The sequence below is a fragment of the Chaetodon auriga genome, chromosome 4, assembly GCF_051107435.1.
Source record: "Chaetodon auriga isolate fChaAug3 chromosome 4, fChaAug3.hap1, whole genome shotgun sequence".
Classification (NCBI taxonomy): domain Eukaryota; kingdom Metazoa; phylum Chordata; class Actinopteri; order Chaetodontiformes; family Chaetodontidae; genus Chaetodon; species Chaetodon auriga.
Genome location: NC_135077.1, coordinates 21,093,455 through 21,118,228, shown reverse-complemented (window position 1 = coordinate 21,118,228; position 24,774 = coordinate 21,093,455). Strand labels below are relative to the sequence as shown.

Below are 24,774 nucleotides of genomic sequence, written 5' to 3'. Positions count from 1 at the left end.
GACTTCACAGAGAAAGTGCCCATGTTTGCACAGTCATAAAGGAAAGTGATAAAACATGGGAAAATACTTAAAAAGACAAAATATGTCTCAAATGTCTCAAATGTCAGTAAGTGACGCCACTGATGAACTCACAGGGTTTGACATTAGTTTGCACATAATAATATGTTTAGTTATTGTTTTGCACATTTTGTCTTGACAGGCCCACTGGGTTTAACACTGATCCCTTGAAAATGGTTCACCACGTCTATTTATGATCTTTGCTTTGGGTTTTCATGTCAAAGATTGAGCTCAACTTGAAGGCCTTTGTCATCAGCTATTATAACTACTATTATAACAGTGTGGGGGAGATGCTGATGTGCAACAAAATGGGTCCAAATATGGGTGAGTGAAGCTCCTCAGAGGGGGCTGGATTTTGCAACTTGATCTTCACTCTAATCTCTCTCCTCTCCAAAACCAACATGACACCATCATTTAAGAATTATGATCTCTTGACAGGATTTCACTGTAATTTCAGAGGCTGTAACTGCTGACCTGTACAGAGTGCAAAGACTCTTCCTCTCTGCCTCTCTATCCTCCACAAGCAAACACATGCCACATGAACATACGTGAAGCCACCAGCAGCCGAGGAGCCCCACCCTTCGTGACACGTTATCATAACGGCTCATTGGTCATTTGCTATCAGTCAGAGTTCATAAAAGAGGCCAAAGTGCCGTACAGATAGCACCTGTCTCCACAATGACCCTCTTTGTTTGCTTGGTTAGCGTTTGCATTCTCACTCAGTATTTCCATCCTGGGCCGTGTGTGTTCTTGTTACTAAGTGACAGGAGCTAGACAGACAAGGCTTCATGTAACACTGTGTTGAAAGCCTCCAGGGCAAAGATTAGTCAACCTTTGGGTGTGCCTTGTTTAAAAAACCTCCTCAGGCAAACCCCGAGGTCATTCGCTGTATTTGGTCACATAATAGGTCCTTTTTTTTTCAAGTCGTCTTTCTTTGAGCCCTCAGAGCATCAAGTTCAGCACAGCTCTCTCAGCACTCCTTTCTCACAATCCTAATGCTTTCCACACTGGAGCTGTTAACCATTGTTCACCCTTTCCTGACAACAGCCCTCTTACATAACACACATTTCCGCAAACTCCACATCCCACCTCCCAGCATGTAATGCAGTTGCCATGACAGCCGTGTAAATAGAGTGATGTTATTGAAAAAGATGTAGGCACTCACAAAGACCAGTAAAGTCCCAAAACAACACGACTTGTAGTCACCAGCAGTTTTATTTTTCAGACGGGTCATACACACATAAACACACACACACTGGTCAGCCGTTTATTCCACATTGCAAATGTTGTTTCATATCTAAACTTTAGCACGGGCTTCACTTTCAACACTCTCAGTTTTCTCATTCTCAGGGTTTTTTTCTTTTCAGTACAGTTTCACTCATCTCATGTAACAGCTTTTATTGGGCAAACTGTGTGTGTGTGTGTGTGTACGTGTGTGTGTGTGTGTGTGTGTGTGTGCGTGCGTGCGTGTGTGTGTGTATGTGTGCGTCTGAGAACAGCCTGTCCTGCCAGTTGGATCTCCTAGCTGGAAGTGCGCACAGTGGTGGTTGTGACTGTGGTCTTTGAGCCCCCTGTAAAAAAGTAGGAAAAAAACCATGATGACCAGCTTAAAGCTTTTATTACACTGCCTGCACTGTTGTTATGTAATGTCTGTTTTAAAACATATGTCACTTACCTGTACTAAGGGTTCTATAATGAGGAAGAGAAAAATAGAGAAAACATCAGTGAGAAGGCACGTGCATCATTTTCTTTTTTTTAAAAAAAGAGCATATTTGGTCTCATAATGGCCTCATAAATCCATGTCTCTGTATCATTGTCTCTACCTGGACTCCTCTGTCTCCAGCAGGCTCCTGTAGGTTGCGATCTCCTGCTCCAGCCTGGTCTTGATGTCCAGCAGCATCCTGTAGTCCTGGCCCTGCTGCTCGATGCTTGAGCGCACGTTGGCGAGTTCTGCCTCAAGCATGTTGATCGTGTTCTGGAAGCCGGCGAGCATGGCGCTGTATCGAGCCTCAGTTTCCGCCAGTGTGTTCTCCAGAGCCCCTTTCTGTTAGAGACAGGGAGGGAAAGGGAGCTGAATTCATGCTTGTGTCACATACAGTTTGTTGTTCATACATGCAAACCAGTTTACGGTTGTACATCCTTTGTGACGGTTCTAACAATTTAAAGCTATAGTCTGCAACCACCGGCCACACCCTGGATTATATACATCAGACAGACACAAAGGGTGTCTGTGTTTGCATAGCATTTTCCATTCATTTCTGAAAAGATAATGAGCTGAGATGTTACGTGTAAGGTTTTGAATGTATGTGCCTTTCAGCTGCTCCACCATTGTTCCACAGGAGCAGTGTGCTGTTCTTGCGGGGAGGGTTAAATGATTTGCTCCAGCTGGGCACAGATAATCCATGGGAGTACAACCTTTGGGTCATCCAGTTCAGCATTCCTTCAGCTTTCTTCAAGCTCTTTTATGTCTTCCAGAGTTTGAGCAGATGTCTGTGAAATGCTTTCTTCGGCAAGAGCCCTTCCCTCCCTTCTCCAAAGCGCCCATCACGCTTATCTTTCTCCCCCTCCCTTCATTCTTTCAATAAAGCCCCCCACCCCGTTACCCTCCCTTCCTTCTCCCTCTACTCCTGTCTTTTTTCTTTTTCCTCTGACAAGACAGCGATCTGGGAATTTTGCTCTTATAAGGCAAGAGCAGTGAGACGTGAACAGATGTTTTGTTTTGTTTTTTCTCACCATGCTGAGCTGAGACTGCAGCTCTATCTCCAGGCCCTGCAGTGTGCGCCGCAGGTCACTGATCTCTGTCTTGGATGTCTGGATTGACTCTGTGCTGCTGGCCACCTCCTTGGTCAAAACTGCCGACTAGAGCAAGAAACAAAGACACACTTGTGAAGAAGAAGTCTTGGTGATTACTCATCTTAGTTTCAAAGAAAATTACGTTTAATTGCAGGTTAGACTCTTGAGGAAGTAAACCCAGTCATTTGCAACGTGTGGGATACGATGCCATTGTTTATGGAAAAACCTTCTCACCTTCTCATTGAACCAGGATTCCTGGTCGCGACGATGTTTGTCAGTGATGGATTCGTACTGGGCGCGGATCTCCTCCAGGACTTTGTTGAGGTCTTGCTGGGGTGCGGCATCTACCTCCACGTTGACTGTGCCAGTAAGCTGAGCACGCATTGCTGCCAGCTCCTGAACATCCAAGGGGAAAAAGAAGTCAGCATCAAGATCTATTTGCAGGCTTTCAAACAGTTCTATGTGATGAATGTGAATGTGATGAAGCTGCTATTGTCATAGCGAGCAGAATTCATCATAGCTAGAGGATGTGCATCAGTCACCTCTGCATGATTCTTCTTGAGGTAAGCCAGCTCATCCTGCAGGCCCTCGATCTGCATCTCCAGGTCAGCCTTAGTCAGAGTGGTCTGGTCCAGCAGGCGGCGCAGGTTGGCGATGTCAGCCTCAACTGACTGGCGCATCATCAGCTCGTGATCATATCTAATTAGTTTGGAGAGTCGAGAAGACTGATGTGAGACAAGTGTAACCCTCAAGCCCTCCTGTTTGACATTAACGAGATGAAGATAGGTCCAAAGATGAAGATTCATACTTACTTGGTTTTGAAGTCATCGGCAGCCAGTTTGGAGTTGTCGATCTGGAGAAGGATGTTGGCATTGCCGATGGTGGCGGCAGCAATCTTCAGAGAAGAACAACAATGGGCATTAGTCAGTAGGCAAAAGTCTCAAATAAACAGTTAATAGAGCAGTTAGATAGAGCAGCATAGACTGGTTTTGATTTTTATCTGTTCCTAGAATTACACACAAATCTATCAGTGAGTGGCTTCCCATGCAGAGCTGCATCAGCAGCATCAGCATTTGAAGTCATATTACCATTAACAGTATTCCCCTTCACACTTAACAATCGTTTCTTGGTCATTTTGAGCTTTTACAACTCATAAACCATTAACTGTTCATCAGAAGACCAAGGATTCAGGAGCGCATGGGATCATGCAGAGACTAGTTATGTCTGTACCCTTTTAAATCTCTCCCTTGGTAATCATTAACAGCACAGCAAACATTTGACTTGTCTGGTATTTAAACTGTTGAAGCAATCATCCACTATACCTTGTCCTTCAGGTCATTGATAATGGCCCAGTAGTTGCTGTAGTCCCTCTCTGCTGCAGGGCCCTTCTTCTCGTAGTACTCTCTGATCTGAGTCTCCAGCTTGGCGTTGGCTGCCTCCAGAGAGCGGACCTTTTCCAAGTAGGATGCCAGGCGGTCGTTCAGGTTTTGCATGGTGGCCTTCTCGTTCAGGTGCAAGCTGCTCTGGTCCACAGCACTGGACAAATCGAACCCACCGCTGCCGAACCCCATGCCACCTCCAAACCCGGAGGAGACGCTGCGAATGGAAGAAGAGGAGATACGAGGGGCTCCTCTTAAACTGAATCCTGACACACTGTGAGCCTTGTGCGGGGCAGCACTTGATGTGTAGCTACGGCTCTGCCTGGTGATCATGCTGGGACCACTGATGGAGCTCTGGCTGTAAAACATGATGGCTGATTGTCTGCTGGTCAAGACAGGACACGAGGAGAGAAGACCGTTATACAGCTGTAGACTCTAGCAGGACTGTGGAGCTTGATAGAGGGAGGCAGGCTCTTGATATAGTGCTGGACCTGGGGCGGGCCTCACTGGGAGGAGGGAAGTGGAGAGGGAAGGAGGGAGTTTTCCTCTACAGTTCAGCCACTGGCTTGGCAGAACCCCCATTTGTTTTCCTTTGAGGACCAGGGTTCAGTTTCTTTCCACTCCTGTGAGGAAACTGTTATGGAATGTGTGTGTGTGTGTGTGTGTGTGTGTGTGTGTGTGCCCATCTGCATGCATGATTTGTGGATTTCTTCATAAATACCTGAGGATCTAGTCTTGATCTCACTAGTAATTTGGTATCTTTGAGCAAGCAGAAAAGGCGTGCAGTTATTGTTTTAGCGTCCCGTCATAAGTCCACATAAGCACTTTTCAGATAACAAATTTCGTCAGTGCTCTTTTGTTAGAAATCACCCACGATTATAAGATCACATTACTGTCGACTTAATCCAGACAAAACATTTAATTTCAAAGTCATTATGTATCTTAATAAATATATACAGGCATACTGGTTTAAAGAATTACTTGTTGTACTTGTGAAATAATAATTTGTTGCCTCATTAGGGTTAGGGTCGGGGTTGTTGCTTCATGATAGCAGCAACATGGTGTTACTGTGTGAGCAATTATGGTTTTTAGGCAGTTATTGAGAAATGCTAATTGAAAGAAGACAATTAAAATTACAACCTTTGCTATTTAATTAGGTGCTAATTCTATCTGAATGGCATTGTGGTCAACCAGATAAAATGAGCCTGTAGTTGATTAAGTTGTTATGCACTGACTGCTGCATGAAGACTTTGTAGCCTTGAACAACAAACCGGCAGTGTTTTCCATATTTTCAGTCAAGCCCATTTAAGGATTCCTCAGCCCCCCATTGTTCACCATATCACACACATCACATCCCCCCTCAGTCCTGTATCCTGTGTGTGCGTGTGCGTGCGTGTGTGTGTGTGTGTGTGTGTGTGTGTGCGCGCGCAGTTCTTTTTGTTGGTTTTGGCTCGTGTCACGGGCTGTGTGAGGGATGAGGCAGACTGCCTCAAGGGAATCTGTGTGGTTTCTGTGTTCACATACACAAGCAAACGTGTGGGTGGTTGGGTGTGCATGCGTGTGTGTGTGTGTGTGTGTGTGTGTGTGTGTGTGTGCATGCGTGTGTGTGTGTGTGTGTGTGTGTGTGTGTGTGTGTGTGTGTGTGTGTGCATACACAAGTGTGTGTTTTGTGTGTGTGTCCTTATCTCAGTGTTGAGCTCTGCCCTATTTCTGTGCTCTTATAGCGTAACATCTGGTGTCAGTTGGGGGGAGGCGAGGTAGGTACGCTGGGTCAGCTCTCAGTCAGAGGGAGAAGTGAATCATGCTTCTTACATGTATGTACTGTGTATATACCTCACTGCATTACATAATGTAGACCTACCAAAGACAATTTGGGATTATAGATATGATCATAGATATGTGTGAGCAAATCAGAGAACTGTTTCTTTTAATAAGATATAAAGTGTAAACCGAAAGCCCATTTCACATTTAAACTTCTTGTCTGCAAGCCAGAAACACATATTGTCAACCTTTCCTGTACTTTTAACTATGGTGCACTAATCAGAAATACTGTCTTCAGTTAATCACTTGGAACACTGTACTGCAATTTTTCTAAGTAAGTTGTAACTAAGTTTTTTGTAATATTCATTTAATATAATACAGTAGGATTATTGAAAAATGTGTTTGCTGTGCAGGCTATTTATCGCAATGACACTGAGCTGTATATCCAATACTGTCAGATACGTCTTTAGACTTTATGCAAAGAGCTGGAGGACGGTGTTTTTCTGAACTGACCCACACACCAAAGAATTAGGGAAGTTTCTGTGATGATAGAACAGTAATAGAGAAATTTATCTTCCTTTTCTTAGCAAGATGTTATGTTTGCATGAATTTTCATGATGGATGTCGTGTCAGATTTTGGAAGGAGGTTAGGTTGCTACAAGCTTTCCTGCTTGTTAATAAACTCTGCTGTACAGACTGCTAGTATTTTTTCCAAAGACAGTTGGTTTATTCAACGTTTACCTTCTTCTGCAGTACAACAAGCAAACAAGGCTGCTGAAAATTGGCCAACTGACGGCTTCAGCTGCCTTCGTTGGTCACTTGACATTCACTTTGGTGGTCATAGTGGGCCTCTGAGAGTCTCCCAACATGAGCTTTGTGCCAGGTGATGCTTAGCTTAGCATAAGGATTGGAAGTGGGAGGAAACAGCTTGCCTGGCTCTGTTGAAAGGTCCTGGAGTTTGGTCGATGCTGTGAGACCGCCAAGCAACCGGTGGAGAATTCAGTAGTAACTGAAACTGACCAAAACTGCTTTCTGTCTTTATGCTATGCTAAACTAAGCTAAGCTAAGCTAACTAGTTACAGGTTACAGGCTCTAGCTTCATATTTAGCAAACAGTCATGAGAGTGGTAAGAGAGTTTAATGACGTTTCCCAAATTGCCCAACTATTCCCTTAAACGGCCCACACAAGTGGAAGTATGTGTGTGCACTGCAGCCAAACTAATTCCTGTCAAGACCTTTTTAGACTTCTGAACATAGCTTGCTTCACCAAACGTCTTTTTAAGGGAAACCATTTTTCTAACAGGAAATAAATAATTGCAAAAGGTTTTGCTTTTGTGATTTGAAGAGTGGAAACAGTCAAATATCTTATAAATATTACCAAAGACCAAAATGTTCAATATGTGGGTCCCAGGTTGGTCTTGCCTTGGTTGGAGTTAAAAACAAGTCAAGTTTATTTGTGTAGCCCTTCATCGCTGTTATGTATGGTCTCTGTGGGCCTGTGAGCACCCACATTATGAAAACAGTGACTGAAAAATGACTCCTCTAAACTAAGACCCTCACTGAGAACAAGACAAACTCCCACCACAAGCTCAGAGGGGGAAAGTACACAAAGCCCTGGGAGGTGCAGTCAGGTGTCCTATTGGTGCAGAAAGAGACAAAGACTGTGGAGACCTTAGTACAATGTTTACTGCTTGTCGCCCACAACAGAAGATGAAGTGCACCGATCCAGGATCCAGCATGCTGTGTAAAAGAATTCATCACAGGTCTAAGAAACCTTTTTGTGCTCAGACTTCCTTGTGTGGCAGCTGAATCTGTGCCAGTCATATCACAGGTGCTGAGAAATACCTGGCTGCTCAGGTTGTCGGCTGTAAAATATATTGCCTCACTTTATCACCGTGTCAGAGCAAAGCTGGACACCATAGATGGGTGTTTTCACTGAAACGATCCTTCTGACTCATACATGCGGTTGACTGAAATCTTCTCTACAATCTTACAAGAAAAGCCACCACTTTTTCCTTTTCAGCTCTTTTATTTGTAGCAATGCAACCATTTTCAGTTATATTGTAATTACAATGGTGAGTGAGTAGGACACGTAATGACTGTGTGTTTACAGCTTCTCATGAGAGCTTCAAGCTCATATTAAGGTACGTTTTGGTGCCTGGACAGAGTCTATGATACTGAATGCAGTGAAAATAAATGCATCATTTATTTTTTTGTCTAATCACTGATGTAGACAGTTAAATCCAATTATTTTTTAAAGCTTTCCTTCGAACTTGATCTAAATCATAGCATGTCTTCACCTGTCCATCGTCTGAGTTTCTTGTGTGTTATGAAGATAAAGATAAGATAAACTGAAAGTACGATCCCTTGATAAACAGACTTCAACCTTTAGTGAAGGAGGTTGCGCGACACTTTTTGCACTTCGATGGTGCGACTCATTAATTCTTGTGTAATGTGTTATGATGTCATGTTAATTACAGTGCACTCTACTGTAATTGACAAGGTGCAGAGCAAATAACAAACAGGGAAGTGATAAATGTGTCAAAAGTAAATTTGAAAAACACTCGTAAATCAGTAGCAACCCAGTGATTAATGACAGGTTCTTTGTAACAAGGTGGCACTGAAATATTTTCACAATGAACTATAACAAGAATATATATATACATATATATAACTATAACTATAACAACACTGATATACTTTATCTGTGATCATCTGTTCTGGTCTGAGTTTCCCTCTGTCAGCTGTAAAGAATAGAGGGATTGTTTCTATTCAATGCAAAAACAAAGAGGAGACATTTCAGGAAGTCCACTGTTCTTTTTTCTTTCCCCCTTGGGCATACAGACCACTTTAAAGTCTCACAACAACTTCAAAATAATCCACTGTTTGTTTACCACGTAGCAACTGGGAGAGTGTAGGTGTCACCATTCATACTTGAATCTCGTGCATTGTCTTGAGGTCAGGATGGTCTGGATTCCTGCACCTGAGCGCAGATGAATTCACCATCCTCACCATCAGTTTAGTGGTGCAGTGGGAATGAGAGTTGGCTGGTGTTCCCATGTCTTTCGCAAACTGGTTGGTACATCATGTCACGTCAAGATAACATCAGCGCGTTTTTGTTCTTTGTTTTAGCACCTTGATGTTTGTCACTGCTGCTGGCACATGTGGAGCTCATACACCCACCAGCAATATGCAGCTGTCAAGTTCACGTTAAATTAGGTGGCAGAGCTGTGCTGTTGCTTCATTACCCGTTTGTTTTTCATCAGTTTGTTTTTCATAGTTTTGTTAATTTATGGGGATTATTCACAAAAAAATAGTAACAATAAAGTGATTTTTTTAATGAGTTTTACAATTCATTTTGATGTATTTTAATGGACTGACAAATGCTGAAACTTTTTTTGTCCCCATCAGCGATTTTTTAGCCACGCTAGCAGCACAGCTTCAGAGGTGGCAATGTCAGGGTGTCAGACCAAATTTGAATTCGTCCAATTACTTGGTTTTCTTTCCAGTACCTGCAAAGAAGGGACATCTCCATCATCAGCCTCAGCTGTACTTTGTGGTTAGCGCTACTTATCAAATGTTAGCATGCTAACATGTTAAACTAAGACAATGACCATGGTAAACATTATACCAGCTTAACATCAGGACATTAGCATCCTGACGTTAGCATTTAGCTCAAAGCTCAAAATGAACTCAAAGTCAGGTAAATTAAAGAAATAAGTTATGAGATTTTTAGGTTTTTCTATTTCCCACAGAGAACTGTCTTTTTTATTGTCTCTGTTTCAGGGAAAACAAACAACAAACAGCACTGTACTTTTTCAGTAACCACTGAGCAGCCCATAGCACCACATTCTGGAAAAATTGGCTCAGGAGTTAACCAAGACTGACCTCTGTTACTCTGTGCATTTGTCTGGGCCAATAAAAGAGAGCTTGCACTCTCTGAGTGTTTGATAGTGTTCAGTGAATCAATTCCAAAGTTACACGACTTTTAGTGAAAAGCTAAATTCACCCTGTTGCTCAATAATCAACCATTTAAGAAAGTTTTAAGAAACTTTTTGAAAAGTGCAGCTTACAGACCGACAGATGTAATGCTTCACCGCAAGAGCAGCTCTGTGCAGAGTTAGTAACAATGAATCACAGATGTGAGCCTGTATGGAGTAACACGCTCCTGGGAGCCTCCTCTCAACGTACCACACCCCTCCACAGGCATTATCTCATCCTGTGTGTGTGTGTGTGTGTGTGTGTGTGTGTGTGTGCGTGCATGTGTTATGGTGTGACATATTGATGTTGGATGTTGGTTCTATCGATGTGGGAATACTTCCTGTGGAGAGAGTTAAACATTCACCTGCACATTGAATAAGCAGCTGTAGGTACTGACTCTTTGTAGCTTCTGTGAACATTTAGAAGTTTGCTGTGTCAGTAAACGTACCTTTGCTCAAGTAGTAGTGAATCAAGTAGTGATGGGCAGTGGTAAAGGGTGTATGTGCTAAAGAAAGGTGTCATATTATGGTGTTACTTTATGGGATTTCACACAGCACAAATAAATACCACATTTAGAATAAAAGTTCCTGAAGTAAATGCTGTCAGTATGTAACCTGGGCTGCTCTGCAGTTGTTCCATTTTATTTGAACATTAAACCGTTCATAAAGTATGTAAAGAACAATAACAGTTACTGAAGAATAAACCATTTCCTCCACAGACTTTTTAAAAACCATCAGCAGGCATGTTCTGAGCTGACCAACTGTGCTACAGACAAGTGACTTTTAGATATGGAAAGAAACTGCTAGAAATGAAAAAAGAATCAAAACATAATGCAATAAACAGGGGTTGATATATGACTTCAGTTGACTTGACAAATGTGACAGATTATCACACAGCCACACCCTTCCTGCACAGCAGATTTCTGAGCTCTGCAGGTGAGATTCACAGCCAAAGTGCACCATCTAGCGATAGTCACTGCAAAAACTGCTTACCGTGGACATGGAGCCTGTATTCTGTGCAGGAGTCACAAGTGAATCACCATGCCACACCCAAGGGAGCTGTGAAAGTTGTGCAAACTGAGAGCTGAAACTGCTGGTGCACCACACTTTCTTCTTTCTTCTGAAAGACGATCTGACCTCATCAGATCGTCACAGTGTAGAAAAAAAGAAGTACTTTACTCAGGTACTGTACCTAAGTACGAATATACCTCTACACCAGATCTCAGAGGAAAATATTATACTTTTCACTCAATTTCATTTGTATGGTGGCTTTAGATACTAGTTATGTAACAGGTCACATTTTTTCATAGCCTTCTTGTCCAGAGAAAACTGTGTAGCTCCAAATTTTGTAATTTTGAATGCAAATGTTTCTGAAGGATTAAGCGCTCCCTTAAGGCTTGAGAAAAGTCTCCTGCTTCTTCAGCTAAGTAAACTATTAAAATCCTCTTGGATAAGCTGGAAAATGCATCATCACAAAGCTGAAAACAGGCTGTTTTTCTGAGCTCATGAAAAGTTGACTTGTTAGAGATACGTGGTTCTCACGGGACAGCAACACTACAAAATGATGATCTTCTAGAAAATGATGCACTGCTGTAGATTAAACTACCCGACCGTCTATAAAGCAGTTAAATGGAGCTCAGCCTTCGACATCTACAGCAGCAATATGCCACATACACATGGATGCAGCATACATGCATAACATAGGTAATGAGTACTTTTACTTTGATACTTGAAGTACATTTTGCTGATCATACCTACGTGCTTTTAATTTGTTGTGGAATATTTTCACAGAGTGATACAAAGGATCTGAATACTTCTTCCACCACTGAATGTCAGCAGGTTACAAGGCTTTTCAAACTCAACTGAATGTTCCCACATGTGTTGCACACACACACACACACACACACACACACACACACACACACACACACTCAAAGTGGCTGTCCAATACACACAACCGCACATGCATACAACGCGCATGAAAGCAAACAGCTGCAGAATGTGTCTGTGAATCGCTGAAGAGGTATGAACTGAGCAAAAAACAGAGAGAGGCACAATGCAGCCATTCTTGTACTTGTTCTTGTACTTAGCAGCAGATCATTTTGGGTCCACTTCGATGCCTCTGCCTGCTGTTCCATTTTCAAAGTCAAAGAAAGTGGGCGTGGAGAGCTGACGGGAGGTGGTGAGTGTGTGCTTGGTCCGGATTGGTCCGAGTGTTGTAACTTTCTTGGGTCATATATCCTGGGCTATTTTTCCTTTAGCGCACATGCGTCTCTAAACGCTGGTGACATTTTAAACACATTTTCACTACTGCAGGATAAACTAAATCCAGTTTATAAGATAATATGGCAGCAGCACACCGACTGACAGCATAACCTGGCCTCTTTTATTTCACAACAGAACTAAACACCAGTTTATAACTCAGAAACTATGTCTCATGGACCACACCTTTTTCTTGGACTGCTTTCATTGTGATCTGCAGGATCATCTCTTTGATTCATCTGTGATTATCTTAAATGAGGACTGATCAATAATACAGAGGTTCATTTTTTCACTTATGCATCAAATTATTTGAACTATGAGATAAAACTCATTCAACACAGCACATCAATGGACAGTGAGCAACAGGTCCATGCTACTTGTGTAATAAACTGCTTGTTTACTGTCTCTGTACACTAGTTCTGTGCATGTATATGTCTTGCATAGAAAGTGACTACTAATGTCCTCCATGACAGACAATGACTCCCACCCCCTCCAAAACACACTCACTGCACTGAGGAGCTCCATCAGTGACAGGATGCTACATCCAAAGTGTGTGAAAGAGCGGTATCGCAGGTCATTCCTCCCTGCAGCTGTCAGATTGTACAATAAAAACAACCCCAAGTAATCAGTGCAATAGTCTGGACAATAAGCTGTGCAATAATACATGTACATAACAATCTGTAAATACGATCTGCAATTTCTTACAATTTTTTTTTTTTTACAATTTCTTTCTTTTTATTTGTATTTAAATCCTCACTCTCTTGTATATACTGTTTTGTTTCTAATCTGCATTGCACTTCTTATATTAATCTTTACTAATCTTTACTGATGCTGCTGTATTCTGAAATTTCCCCTCGCGGGACAAATAAAGGAATATTGATTGATTGATTAATGTGAGCATGGTTTATACATATTATCAATTTAGGTATATTAGTAAAATTGCTTTCAAACTGACATTAATGCATTTTTTATTCATCTGTGTAAAAATTCACAAGTCTCCACTGTTATTTGATGTTTAAAAACAATATTAGGCAGAAAATTAAAAAAAAATATATGCCCTAAAATATAGTTACTTGAAGCATATGACAGATTATTGACACTGTTTGCACCATCATGAGTACATAAGGACGTGTTACTACATCAGAAATTCTTCTCAATAAACATGTCATCACCATCGATTATCTTAAACAAAGCATTTCCGCCAGTATGTCGGTGTGGCACAGAGGAGGCAGGTGGAGCAACATTTTTGAGAGAACAAAAGACCTTTTGTTCAATGAGGTGAGGGAAATGTTTTGGGTAACAGTTGTTTTACATGCCAGTCGTGACTGGCTGATCAGTTTACTGCACTGCTGTGAAGCCCACACGGCTTTGGAGGAAGAATGCGGAACTTGTAAAACTCTCAAGGAGACGCTGGCTTGGGTTGAACAGCTATGAAAAAAATGATTGTGGTCAAAGAATTGGTTCTGAGAGGATACTTTTACTCCAGTACAGAGAGGTCACAACAGTGGACGTGTTTGGTTCTGAAAATTAACAAATGTCTTTAAATGAAATCCCTCCAAATGTCATAAATCTTAAATCTTACAAGCCAATCTTGTGGAATAGCTCTCATATTTGTATGGTTACACCAGGTATTCAGAGAACCATAGTTATTAACACAAACTGAACTGCTATTCACTTACCATTTAAGCTAATGCATCTCATGACACAGCGATGAATTCACAAACACAATAAGGAAAATACATAAAGGTACCCAGATATGTTGGCAAGTCAAAATGCAGTAGCTAGCCGAACTCAGTCAACGGCAACCACATTTTGGATACATATACACATATTGGTTTGTGGAGGATTTCTGCAAACTTTCTCATTTTTCCTTTTGTCTCTTTACATTTATGAAGAGGACTCATGCTGGATGGATGCCAGTTTTTTACACTGGTGCATCTCTCAAGAGGAAAGGAGGATGCAAATGTTTCCATGTTGGACCCTCACCTGGCATGAAATCCACAAAAAAACAACATCTTTATATTGGACAGCAAACAGACTGCAACAACCAATCCAAAAATGATCCTCAGCATTAGCTTCAGCCCTGGCCGCCTTATGGAACAGAGCCCTCAGTAATGTGGCTGCTGAGTAAAAGGTCTATTAGAGGATTTGCCTCCTATAAGTCATGATAATCATTCAATATTTCGTCTTCCTTTTTTTCATCACAGCTCAGTATCTCTAAGGCAAGTCAAGGACTTGAAACAGACACCATCCTACGTTAATCATTTTACTACCTGATGTCTGTCAGTGGAATTAAATGTGTGTCACGTGCCTCTAACACTATTTTCCACATGGTTTTATGTTTGAAGACACAGACTGACATCCTGCAGATGCAATCAAACTGTCAGTCATCCTTTTTTTCAAGCTTCACAGTGCATGACAACATGACAGCTGACTGAGGAAGTTGTGAAATGATGACAGAGGACAGCAGTCAGGCAGTCCGGCTACGTCGTTCAAAGAGATAAGCAGTACAAACAACAACAAGGTGATCATTTTCTGCTGGCATGAGGAGGCGCTTCTGTCACGAGCAGGCTGCAATTATAGTCACAAAGCAATGTCAGAACATTTGAATAAGTTGATGTCAGACTTCTATAAGCGGAGATAGATTATCATGGATGGTTTCACAGTATTTCCACAGATTTCCAGATTTAAAGGCGGCCTGGGAGAGCAGTGAGTGCAGGTTCACCAGTGAAACATGTTGGGTTTGTCAGGAACTTGTCAGGCTTGTCTTGGGAGGGACTCCCACCCTTGAAAAACAACTATACTTTCTGTTGCACTGATTAAATCTCAGCGTCCAAGTAGGCTATCACACAATCAGAGAATTGTTTCTTTTATGTGAAGAACAAAGAATGAATAAAAATGGCCTGCACTGAGAGAGAAACGTTTGCAGTTGTTCACTGTAATTATTTCATTTATTAATCACAAGTATAAATAATGCTATAGACATTGTAAGTTAAGGCAGTTCCATGTTTCTGTAATATTAAATGTATGTATACAACGATGTACATGGCTGCTAAGCTCATCTAATTAAGCAGTATGTATCCTACAAAGTCGTATTTCCTACATACCTTGTAATATGTGGTGGTGCAGCCATGTGACGTTAGACCAAGGAGTGACATGATGTGATGGTGGCCAACAGACAAGGTAGTTCAAATAACTATCCATGCACACGGGAGCTTGCAGAGATATGTTTTTAGTTTGTTTTATTATAGTATATAATGTGTAGAATTGTTCCTTCTAACGGGATCTTTGTGTTCAGCGTCTCCTGTTTGATATGAAAGATGAATACAGATTACAGAACATGATTACGTACAATGTGTCTGACTTCAGTCACTTTTTAGATCAGATTAGATTCAGTTGATTTATTCTAGACATGCCGTTAGCATCGGACCAGAAGTGCTAGAACAGATAGTATTATTTACAGATAGGTGCAGGAATGAATTAGTACTATAGCTTAGAGTAAGTCACGCTACATGTTGCAGTATGTAAAGTGGTGCTGACAGTGGAGAGCAGCATGTGAACAGATTATTATATCTGTGTGTATCTGTTACTAACACAGCATGGAATGTGTTTCATTTAGGTTATCTGATGTGTGTTGGCACATACAGATGCAGTACAATGTGTTCTGCATACTTTTTATTTTCTCTCACCTCTCTGGGTATGATGTAAGTAGCTTCTTGTAAGTCCATGCAGACTGGGAACTGTTGGGTGTATAACACTTGAATAAAGATATACATTCCTTCATTAATACAAGTACACTGTGTAATTCTTGATTAACCCAATGTTGAATGTCCTCCCTACAGCCTTATGTGACAAAAATAACCCTTGGCCCCTCAAGTTTCACTGAGGTGAAATTGTCGCTGGTATGTGCCATTTTTGTCACTGCTATGAGTTCACATTTTACGAGATAGCTACACATTGCAGTTTCTTCTATAGGAACACTGGTAGGAAATCAATATATATTTGTGTCTCCAAACCTGCTTTCAAGCAACCAAACAAAGAAGGCACTAATCACTAGCTGCTTCAGGTTTAAAACTGCGGAGAGTAATACATTGAGGAGTATTCAAAGAATGTCCTGTCATTGAGAAACAGTAAGAAGTGGAATCACAAGTTCAACCTGAAAAAAGGCGGATGAGCCCCTACCTACCATTCACCTCGCCCACGCTGATGGAGAGATTGCATAGAGGAGTAGGGGGTAGTCTGTCAGCCACATTCCTCTCTTTCAGCTACCCCTCTTGGCCCATCCCACTTATCCATGTGTGATCACTATATAACCAAGGAGACCAAAGTGATGCTTACAACTGCAGGTTAGCTCCTGGAATCCTACCTCATCCAGATCCAGACCTCCCAGCATGTCTTTCAGCAACAGATCCTACGGTCAGAAGACCCTGAGTGTCTACGGTGGGGCAGGCGGCCGTGGCACACGCATCTCCTCATCTCAGATGAGCTACGCACCGGTCCCCGGAGGCTTCAACCTGTCCGATGGCCTGGACCTCCACGTTGGGGCCAACGAGAAGGCCACCATGCAGAACCTGAATGACCGTCTGGCCTCCTACCTGGAGAAGGTGCGCACCCTGGAGAAGGAGAATGACCGCCTGGACAAGCAGATCAGAGACTGGTACCAGACCAGAACTGTCATCTGCCACGACTACACCCACTACTTTGCCATCATCGATGACCTGAAGGACAAGGTAAGAGGAAGGAGACAGATATGTGTGTTCTAACTTCCTTTCAACTGCCTGTTCTCATCTGTCTGATGTTAACGATCAGAACTCTGAGTGTGTGTGTGCTGGGTGGTGAAAACTGACAGTTGAGTATTTGAGTCTTGTCAAGAAGCTCATAACAGAGAGAGCAGGGAAGAGAAAATTACCATGACCGACACACTAGATTCATTCCAACTGTGCATCACATCCAGCTGTGTTACAGTGATAATGACTAAAGGATGTACTGACAGTTTACAGCCGAGTCTGACTGCATATTTCAGCTATTTGTTATCACTAGCCAGTGTCTCACAGCATCAATTTTGCATAGTTTCTTTGCAGTTTTGCTGCATGTGTATTTTTTCTTCTAAGATTAAAAAATGTAGTACATATGATTCTGTTGATGTATATGTTCACATTTTTGTGTCATGAGTACTGTTACATTCCAGCTCTGTAAGCACCAAAGAATGGTTTGCTTTTCTCCTCCTCAGATTCGTATTGCCTCCAGGCTCAATGCCAAGACCATCCTGGACATTGACAACGCAAAACTGGCTGCCGATGATTTTAAAATGAAGTGAGTGCATTCTCTGCGTGCTTACGCCCCTGTCCCTCTCGGCCCCGCCACATAAGTGAAACTTCACATGTGCATCAAAGCATGAACTCATGCCTAACTGACAACTTCTAATCTTAACAATGCACTGAAACCTCTCTGACCTGCGCTCCCCTCAGGTATGAGAACGAGCTGGCCATGAGGATGGCTGTGGAGGGAGACATCGCCGGACTGAAGAAGGTGCTGGACGAGATGAACCTGGCCAGAATGGATCTGGAGAGTCAGTACGAGGGTCTGAAGGAAGAGCTCATCATGCTCAAGAGGAATCACGAAGAGGTGAGAGCGTAGACATGAGGGAGATCCACTCTTGAAGCTTTTGATTCATTGTTTGCTGATGGCAGTTTCACAAGCAGCAGAACTAATTAGTTTGCATCTGTCAACACCCCAATACACACAGGCCAACACCCACTCTGTGTATGCACATAACATATATGTTACTACACCGGTGACTGATCAAACACTGCTCATCATCATCCATCTTTTCAGCAGCAGGGAGCTAAACGCAACAGCTATTCACTGTAAGACAAAGTAGTCACCATTCATCATGACCATATGTCGTGTCCTTGGCCAGTCAGAATTGGCACACATGACCTCTGCCTTACCTCTAATAACACTGAGGAAATTCCATGTTTGGTTAATGTTTTCATAAAGGGGTCCACCGCCTTCTCCCTTGTCCCAGCGCTGCACCCCTTCTCTCTGTACACTTCCTTGTATTCTTCTCTCTCCATTAGCTCATTGCTTCTGTTTGTCTCAAACACACTCAGACACGCTGAACTCCCGCACCCCACACACACACACACACACACACACACAATTCACACAGGTCAAAGAACCCAAAGCATGCAAGCAAAACAGTACAAAAAGAATTGATTGGATACTCTTGTTGTTATGATTAAAAAAATAATGACTGATTTGAAGTTACTTCACCGGCTGACTGAGGCTTTGTCCTTCACCCCTGCAGGACTTGGCTCTGCTGAGGAGTCAGATGGGCGGCCAGGTCAATGTGGCCGTGGATGCCTCTCCGTCTACAGACCTGAACCAGGTTATGTCAGATATCAGGGAACACTACGAGAGCGCGATCTCCAAGAACCGCAAAGACCTCGAGGCGTGGTACCAGAACAAGGTGAGAAGTTACAACTGCTTGGAAGACAGCCACTTCAGCAGCCTTTAGGGTTCAGTCGCACTCATTTATCTTGATAGCGTGCCAGTAAAAATTGTTGGGTAATGCTGTTTTTCTGATCTGTCCAGGTCGCTGCAGTCGAGCAGGATGTGATCACACACTCAGAGAGTCTGTTGACGACCCGCACAGAGATTAAGGACCTGAAGAGCACCCTCCAGAGGCTTCAGATTGAACTACAGTCCCATTTGAGCATGGTATGTCTACATATATCCACAACAAAGATTGATTATCTATTACATTTGAAACCATGATGCTACTATACATATTTACAACACTGAAAGATCTTTAAAGAAATAATTTTGAGGAATGCAGTTATTCACTTTCTTGCCAAGAAGATTGATATTGGCCATGCAAATAAGGGTAATCCCAAAGCACACAGAACACATGATGCCAGTTACACACTCACCCCAAGAGGCCTTGCTGCAGATTTGGAGTGAAGAAATTGTATCTCTGCATTTTAATCACTGACTGCCTTCTCACCTAACGACTTCGTCCTCTGACCACAACAGAAAGCATCTTTGGAGGGCACCCTAGCAGAAACTCAGGCACGCTACTCTGCACAGCTGGCAAGCCTACAGAACATGGTCACAAGCCTGGAGGCTCAGCTGTCCCAGCTCCACGCCAACATCGCCAGCAACAAGCAGGAGTACGACATACTGCTGGACCTCAAGACCCGACTGGAGATGGAGATCGCAGAGTACAGGAGGTTGCTGGATGGGGAGGATGACAGGTGAGGCACTCACTGGACGGGGGATTAACATTTAAAGACAAAACATGGTAGATATGTTCTGGACTAATGATTTCTTTTTCTTTTTCTCTCCTTTGCCAGTTCAAAACAAGGTAGGACATTTTTCATGTGAACATAATTCTCAGTTTATCATTAGGAAGGACACATTTCAACTTGATTTAAGACATGCAATTTGCTCATGATTGTTGTTGCATTTCTTTTCCTCAGTGGTCACGAAGGTCATCACAGTGGTGGAAACAGTTGTGGATGGAAGGGTCGTCGAGAGCAGCAAGACTGTTGATGTGGACGTGGATCAGATTGAGTCATAAATTGGCAGCATTAGCAAAAATTAATAAAGATCCTGCAGTTGAATTAAACTTCTTTGTGTGTTGTTATTTCATACTGAATAGATTATTCCACATTTCTATTCAGGTCCCTCACTGGTGAATGAGTGTTTTTGTATAGTACACATCAGATCTGGTTGCCATTAGCTTTAACATATTCATCAATGTATTGTTAAAATAGTATTAATCGAGGTTTTATATCAAAAACAGAGCACAGGCACTATTGTTTAGTTTTTTAGTTTTACAGCAAATTGTATGGTTTGGTCTCGCTGCTCTCAGCAACAAGCTTAAGATTCCAAAAAATGTAACAGTAAAGTAGAGCACCAGTAGAAAGTAGCTGGTTAAGAACATCCAGAATCTCATCTAGTAGACTTAGACTGATAAGGTGGCTATAAGCTATAGGCTACAGGCCTGGCAAGTCAACCTTCCTGCCAATTTGTCTCGTGGCCAACTACGGTACTGCAACCAAAAAAATCCCCAGTGGCTCAGAAAGCGTTTTCCCCCGAGACCGCCATTATAAAAGAGAGGTCAGAGAAACTATTGATAAGACTCATCAAAGTACAAACAAGGTCTTTAGACTACTAATTTTTCAAAAACCCTTATATTTTAATGTTTTTACTTTAGCCTATAAAAGCTAAACACGCTGGGAACCATCTAGTATCAGTTTAACGTGTGTGGCCAGACGTTAGCTGATGCAGCTTCATTGAGTGTAAGGAGAGGAGGGAAAAAAAATATGGCCATAGGGACTGGGACCTATCCCACAATGCATTTGATGAAAATGAAGCAAACTCTACTGACAAGTTGTCAGTCCAGTCTGACAACTTGTCAACACCCAGACAGTCAAGTTCATGTTCACATATTGCACATATGTGAGCATGAACGTGGTCCGCAGGAGAAAGCAGTTTCTAACCCAGGACAGTTGTTATGAAGCACTAAGGCTACAGTTACACATTGTAAAATCTGTAGTTATTAGAGAGAAAAAAATCCTGCTGAGCGTGCGTGCAGTTTGTGAACACATGCTCTGCTTCGGAGCTGTTGAAGTGTGGTGGTGTATTGCTAAACACCATGTAGCCTCCTTAGCTTCCTGGTATCTCAGAGAAAATTCTCCTAAAGTCACGGCCTCAATTTCTCGTCAAGGACATACAGTAACCTGGCTGGCACTGCTGCAGCCTCAGGCTATTATGATGTCAGGTTTTACACACATAAAATAATGTCAGATAATCATATTACAGACCTACCAAATACTTAAAACAGCTTTTGTCAGGATGAAGGTCAAATATGTAATTCCAAAAGACCTTTGGTTCATGCCAAAACAATGCCCCTATCATGACATTATCTGGAATTAAGACACAAATGAGTCAAACAAATTGGACAAAAAAGGTAGTTAGACCACTGTGAGACTTTTATTGCATTCAAAAGTGTGAAGGAATTATCGGGTTGTGCTTGTGGCCCTCAGTTGTTGCTCCTTGTGTTTTGTTTGCTGCATGAGGCCGGTTATTAGGCGGTGGTGGAAGAGGAGGACACCACTTTGCCGTCCTTCAGTTCCTGTGTGACCACTATCACCTTGGAGGAGGTGGAGGAACCTGAATTGCTGCTGATACTGTGGAGCGAGAGAACAGTGCTTGCATTAAAACTCAGTGTTATGCTTCAATTTACAGACCTAGTGATTAGTTTGTGATGAAAGGACAAAATTGTTCTTTTCAGGCAAATTACCTGCCACCTCCGTCCAGAAGCCTCCTGTATTCTGCAATCTCCATCTCCAGTCGTGTCTTGACGTCAAGCAGCAGTTTGTACTCTTGGCTCTGGTTTTCGATGTCAGCACGCAGGCATGACAGCTGTTCCTCCAGGCCCGTCACCTGCATCTGGAGGGCTTGGAGCTGCATGGAATACCGTGCCTCTGTGTCAGCCAGAGTGCCCTCCAGGGACGCTTTCTGGAGGAGGAAGAGTGACAGAGAAGAGAAATCATGAATAAAGTAAAAAATAATGCACACATCACTTGTACTTCACTGGGGATGGGATAGGTAGAGGATGTAAAGGTAAAGATTTGCATTATCATTTACCATGCTAAGCTGTGACTGTAACTCGATCTCCAGGCCCTGCAACGTGCGACGGATCTCGGAGATTTCTGACTTTGACGTTTGGAGATTTTCTGTGCTGACTGCCACCTCCTTGTTCAGCTCGTCTGACTGCAGTAAACATGGGAAAACATCAGTGTCATGAATAACGATACACATATGAGCAAAAGTCTATAGGCAATGAGAAATCACTCGGGCAATAGATGTCACCACCAGGGTTTAGTCCAGTCTTACCTTGGCTTGGAACCAGGCTTCAAGTTCTTTGTTGTTCTTGGCAGCCACGTTCTCATATTGTTCACGGATCTCAGCCAAAACGGCAGATAAGTCTTGCTGTGGTGATGCATCTACCTCCACATTGATCTGTCCACTCATCTGGCTCCTCATGGCTGCTAGTTCCTGTTGAATAAGAGGAGTTTGGTAAAAGGTGGATGGTTGCTGAGTTGTTTGAGTAGATTTTATTCTACATCCGAGACAGCAAATCCATTGCAAATTCACTCAGATGGCCGTTAAGGCTTTGCTACCCACCTCCTCGTGGTTCTTTTTGAGGAAGATTAGCTCCTCCTTGAGGCCTTCTATCTGCATCTCTAGGTCTGATCTGGCCAGTGTCAGCTCATCCAACAGTCTCTTCAGACCGGCGATATCTGCCTCCACTGATTGACGCATGGCTAGCTCATTCTCATACCTGTGAGGTAGCAAGAGATCAGACATTTGCACATCTGCCATGTACTGCTTCAAAGTAGTTGTTCAGTTTTTCCATATCGCTATCAGACACTTTCTGTCTCATCCTGTTACTTACTTTGTTCTGAAGTCGTCTGCTGCCAGTTTTGCATTGTCAATGGCCAGATAGATGCCTCCATTTACACCAGTGGCAGCCTGGATCTGTGTGATGAGGCAATGTTTCATTTCACATGATTAGTATAATTATTTCATCAAACAGTCTCCAACTGCAAGCGGACATTGCAAATATTAAATTATGCTGTCAAACACACTTCACAATGACAGTAATGGTTTCTCTTACAATCACTACCTACAAAATCGTGTACATGCATTGTCGCTTGGGGTAAGTTAAAGTTCCAATGCATCATTTTAAACATATTCATCTGATCGTTGCATTATCAGATAAACTGCAGTATGACATGCTTTGATATCTCATTCAGGAATCAGCAGTCTTGTGACATACCTTTCCCTGCAGGTCAGCAATTGTGGCCTCGTAAGCTGAGTAGTCACGGGTGGCGGGGGAGGTCTTGCTCTCCAAGAACTGGCGGATCTTGAGCTCCAGCTCAGCGTTGGCCTTCTCAAGGCTGCGCACCTTCTCCAGGTAGGAGGCCAGGCGGTCATTCAGGTTCTGCATGGTGGCCTTCTCATTGACTGAAATATCAACACCTGAACCGGCACAGGCGCCTGCACCCCCTCCCATGATGAAGGAATAACTGCTGCCTGCACCACCGCCATAACCACCTCCATAACCACCGCCATAACCACCGCCATAACCACCGCCAGAACCAACAGTGGCAATGGAAACTCTTGTTCCACTGCCACCTGCACCACCATGTGTACTTCTAGCGTATGACCTTTGCACACCTCCACTGGAACCAAAGCCGACTCCACTGCCTCCGAAGGAGCGGCCTGAAGACACGGTGCCTATTCTCATTGACATTGTGAGGACTTCTGAGAAGATCTGTCTGTCTTGGAGAGCGTGAGATGGACTGAGATGCACAGATCTGCCTCTGTTTCCTTTTTATCCTGCACAAGGCGGCTGCTGCTGCCTTTGCAGTGGGTGGGGGCATGCATGAAGACAGGCGGAAGGGAGGAGCATTACCTAAAGTGGCTGCTCTGCCCCACCCATCACAAACTCTCTTCAGGTTCATTTCTCCCAAGGAAAAAGCCGGATTAAACTTGATCCAATTTTGTTTGGTACTTTACTGAATTCAAACCTCACAACTACCTGCAAACATTACGGCTTCATTATTCATTCATCCATTATTCCCATGCTCCACATTAATGTGTATGAAGACAGGGCATCCATGTGAACTTTTATACAAAGTATAATGGAAATTGTACAGCAGCCACGCCCGTTACTGTACTGCTTTGGGTTACTTATCCAGTCAAATCCCTCAGGCTTTCAACTTTGTCAGTATTCTGACATGTGACATGTCTTTATTGAATTTATGTCATAACTGTTGAGCAACACTGTCATACATGCTGGCCAAACCTGTTACATCACCGAGGCAACAAGCATTGCAAACAGTGTGAAATAGATGTGTTTGATTTTTTTTCACTTGGCTCTCTGCCAGCACACGTCTTCTGACACACATCTTTGTCATATCTCTTTTTATTGTCTTGCGTGAAGTATTGGCGGTTTTGTTATTCATAGTTTCAGTTGTTTTCCCTAATCCTATAGTTGAAATCATAAATGTTTTCTTATGTTTTGCTCAACAATAGCCTGCAGTGTTGCCAGGTAGAAGCGTTTTTTATAGCCTGGCATGATGTCAGCCGATACCTGGCCTTATTCAAGAGTGGGCACAGCAATGCTTGAAAGCTCACCACAGATGTGCCTGCATGTTCTTTATTTTGCTTGGAAGTGTACTTTGGCATGTGCATCATAGCCAAACAAGAACAAGCTCTCGCTTGTTTGCGTCTTTCCATTTCATCAGTATTTCTTTGACTGTAACCCAGAGGAATTTGCACAACTGTCTCCCATGAAGCTGATTGATTAAATGAAAAAAGGCACTTTTTTCTTCTCCTTTAATTGCTGTTTTGGATTCATTTTCAAATCCTGACAATTATAAGAATAATTCATATATTATTTCAGACATTTTGTTTGTGGCTGTGTCTAGTAAAGAGTTGTTTTACCTCAAACTAAGAAAT

The 24,774-nt window shown here is 42.6% G+C and overlaps 3 protein-coding genes across 3 annotated transcripts; 1 reads left to right on the top strand and 2 right to left on the bottom strand.

Annotated features, from left to right (window-relative positions):
• Positions 1–1,434: 1,434 nt before the first annotated feature.
• LOC143319664 (keratin, type I cytoskeletal 19-like) lies at positions 1,435–4,678 on the bottom strand. The gene is made up of 8 exons (XM_076728797.1): positions 4,173–4,678; positions 3,663–3,745; positions 3,393–3,549; positions 3,085–3,246; positions 2,791–2,916; positions 1,881–2,101; positions 1,733–1,746; positions 1,435–1,628 (listed from the first exon to the last, which is right to left on the bottom strand). Exons 1-8 carry the CDS (start codon positions 4,596–4,598, stop codon positions 1,579–1,581), a joined length of 1,239 nt encoding a protein of 412 aa, XP_076584912.1. The 5' UTR covers positions 4,599–4,678; the 3' UTR covers positions 1,435–1,578.
• Positions 4,679–16,568: 11,890 nt separating this feature from the next.
• Positions 16,569–19,850, top strand: krt98 (keratin 98). The gene is made up of 8 exons (XM_076728086.1): positions 16,569–16,961; positions 17,462–17,544; positions 17,700–17,856; positions 18,542–18,703; positions 18,829–18,954; positions 19,270–19,490; positions 19,590–19,600; positions 19,716–19,850. The coding sequence occupies exons 1-8, from the start codon at positions 16,623–16,625 to the stop codon at positions 19,814–19,816; spliced, it is 1,200 nt and encodes a 399-aa protein (XP_076584201.1). The 5' UTR covers positions 16,569–16,622; the 3' UTR covers positions 19,817–19,850.
• Positions 19,851–21,212: 1,362 nt separating this feature from the next.
• Positions 21,213–23,631, bottom strand: LOC143319274 (keratin, type I cytoskeletal 13-like). The gene is made up of 7 exons (XM_076728085.1): positions 23,087–23,631; positions 22,703–22,785; positions 22,432–22,588; positions 22,141–22,302; positions 21,892–22,017; positions 21,545–21,762; positions 21,213–21,431 (listed from the first exon to the last, which is right to left on the bottom strand). The coding sequence occupies exons 1-7, from the start codon at positions 23,561–23,563 to the stop codon at positions 21,329–21,331; spliced, it is 1,326 nt and encodes a 441-aa protein (XP_076584200.1). The 5' UTR covers positions 23,564–23,631; the 3' UTR covers positions 21,213–21,328.
• Between the last annotated feature and the right edge of the window lie 1,143 nt (positions 23,632–24,774).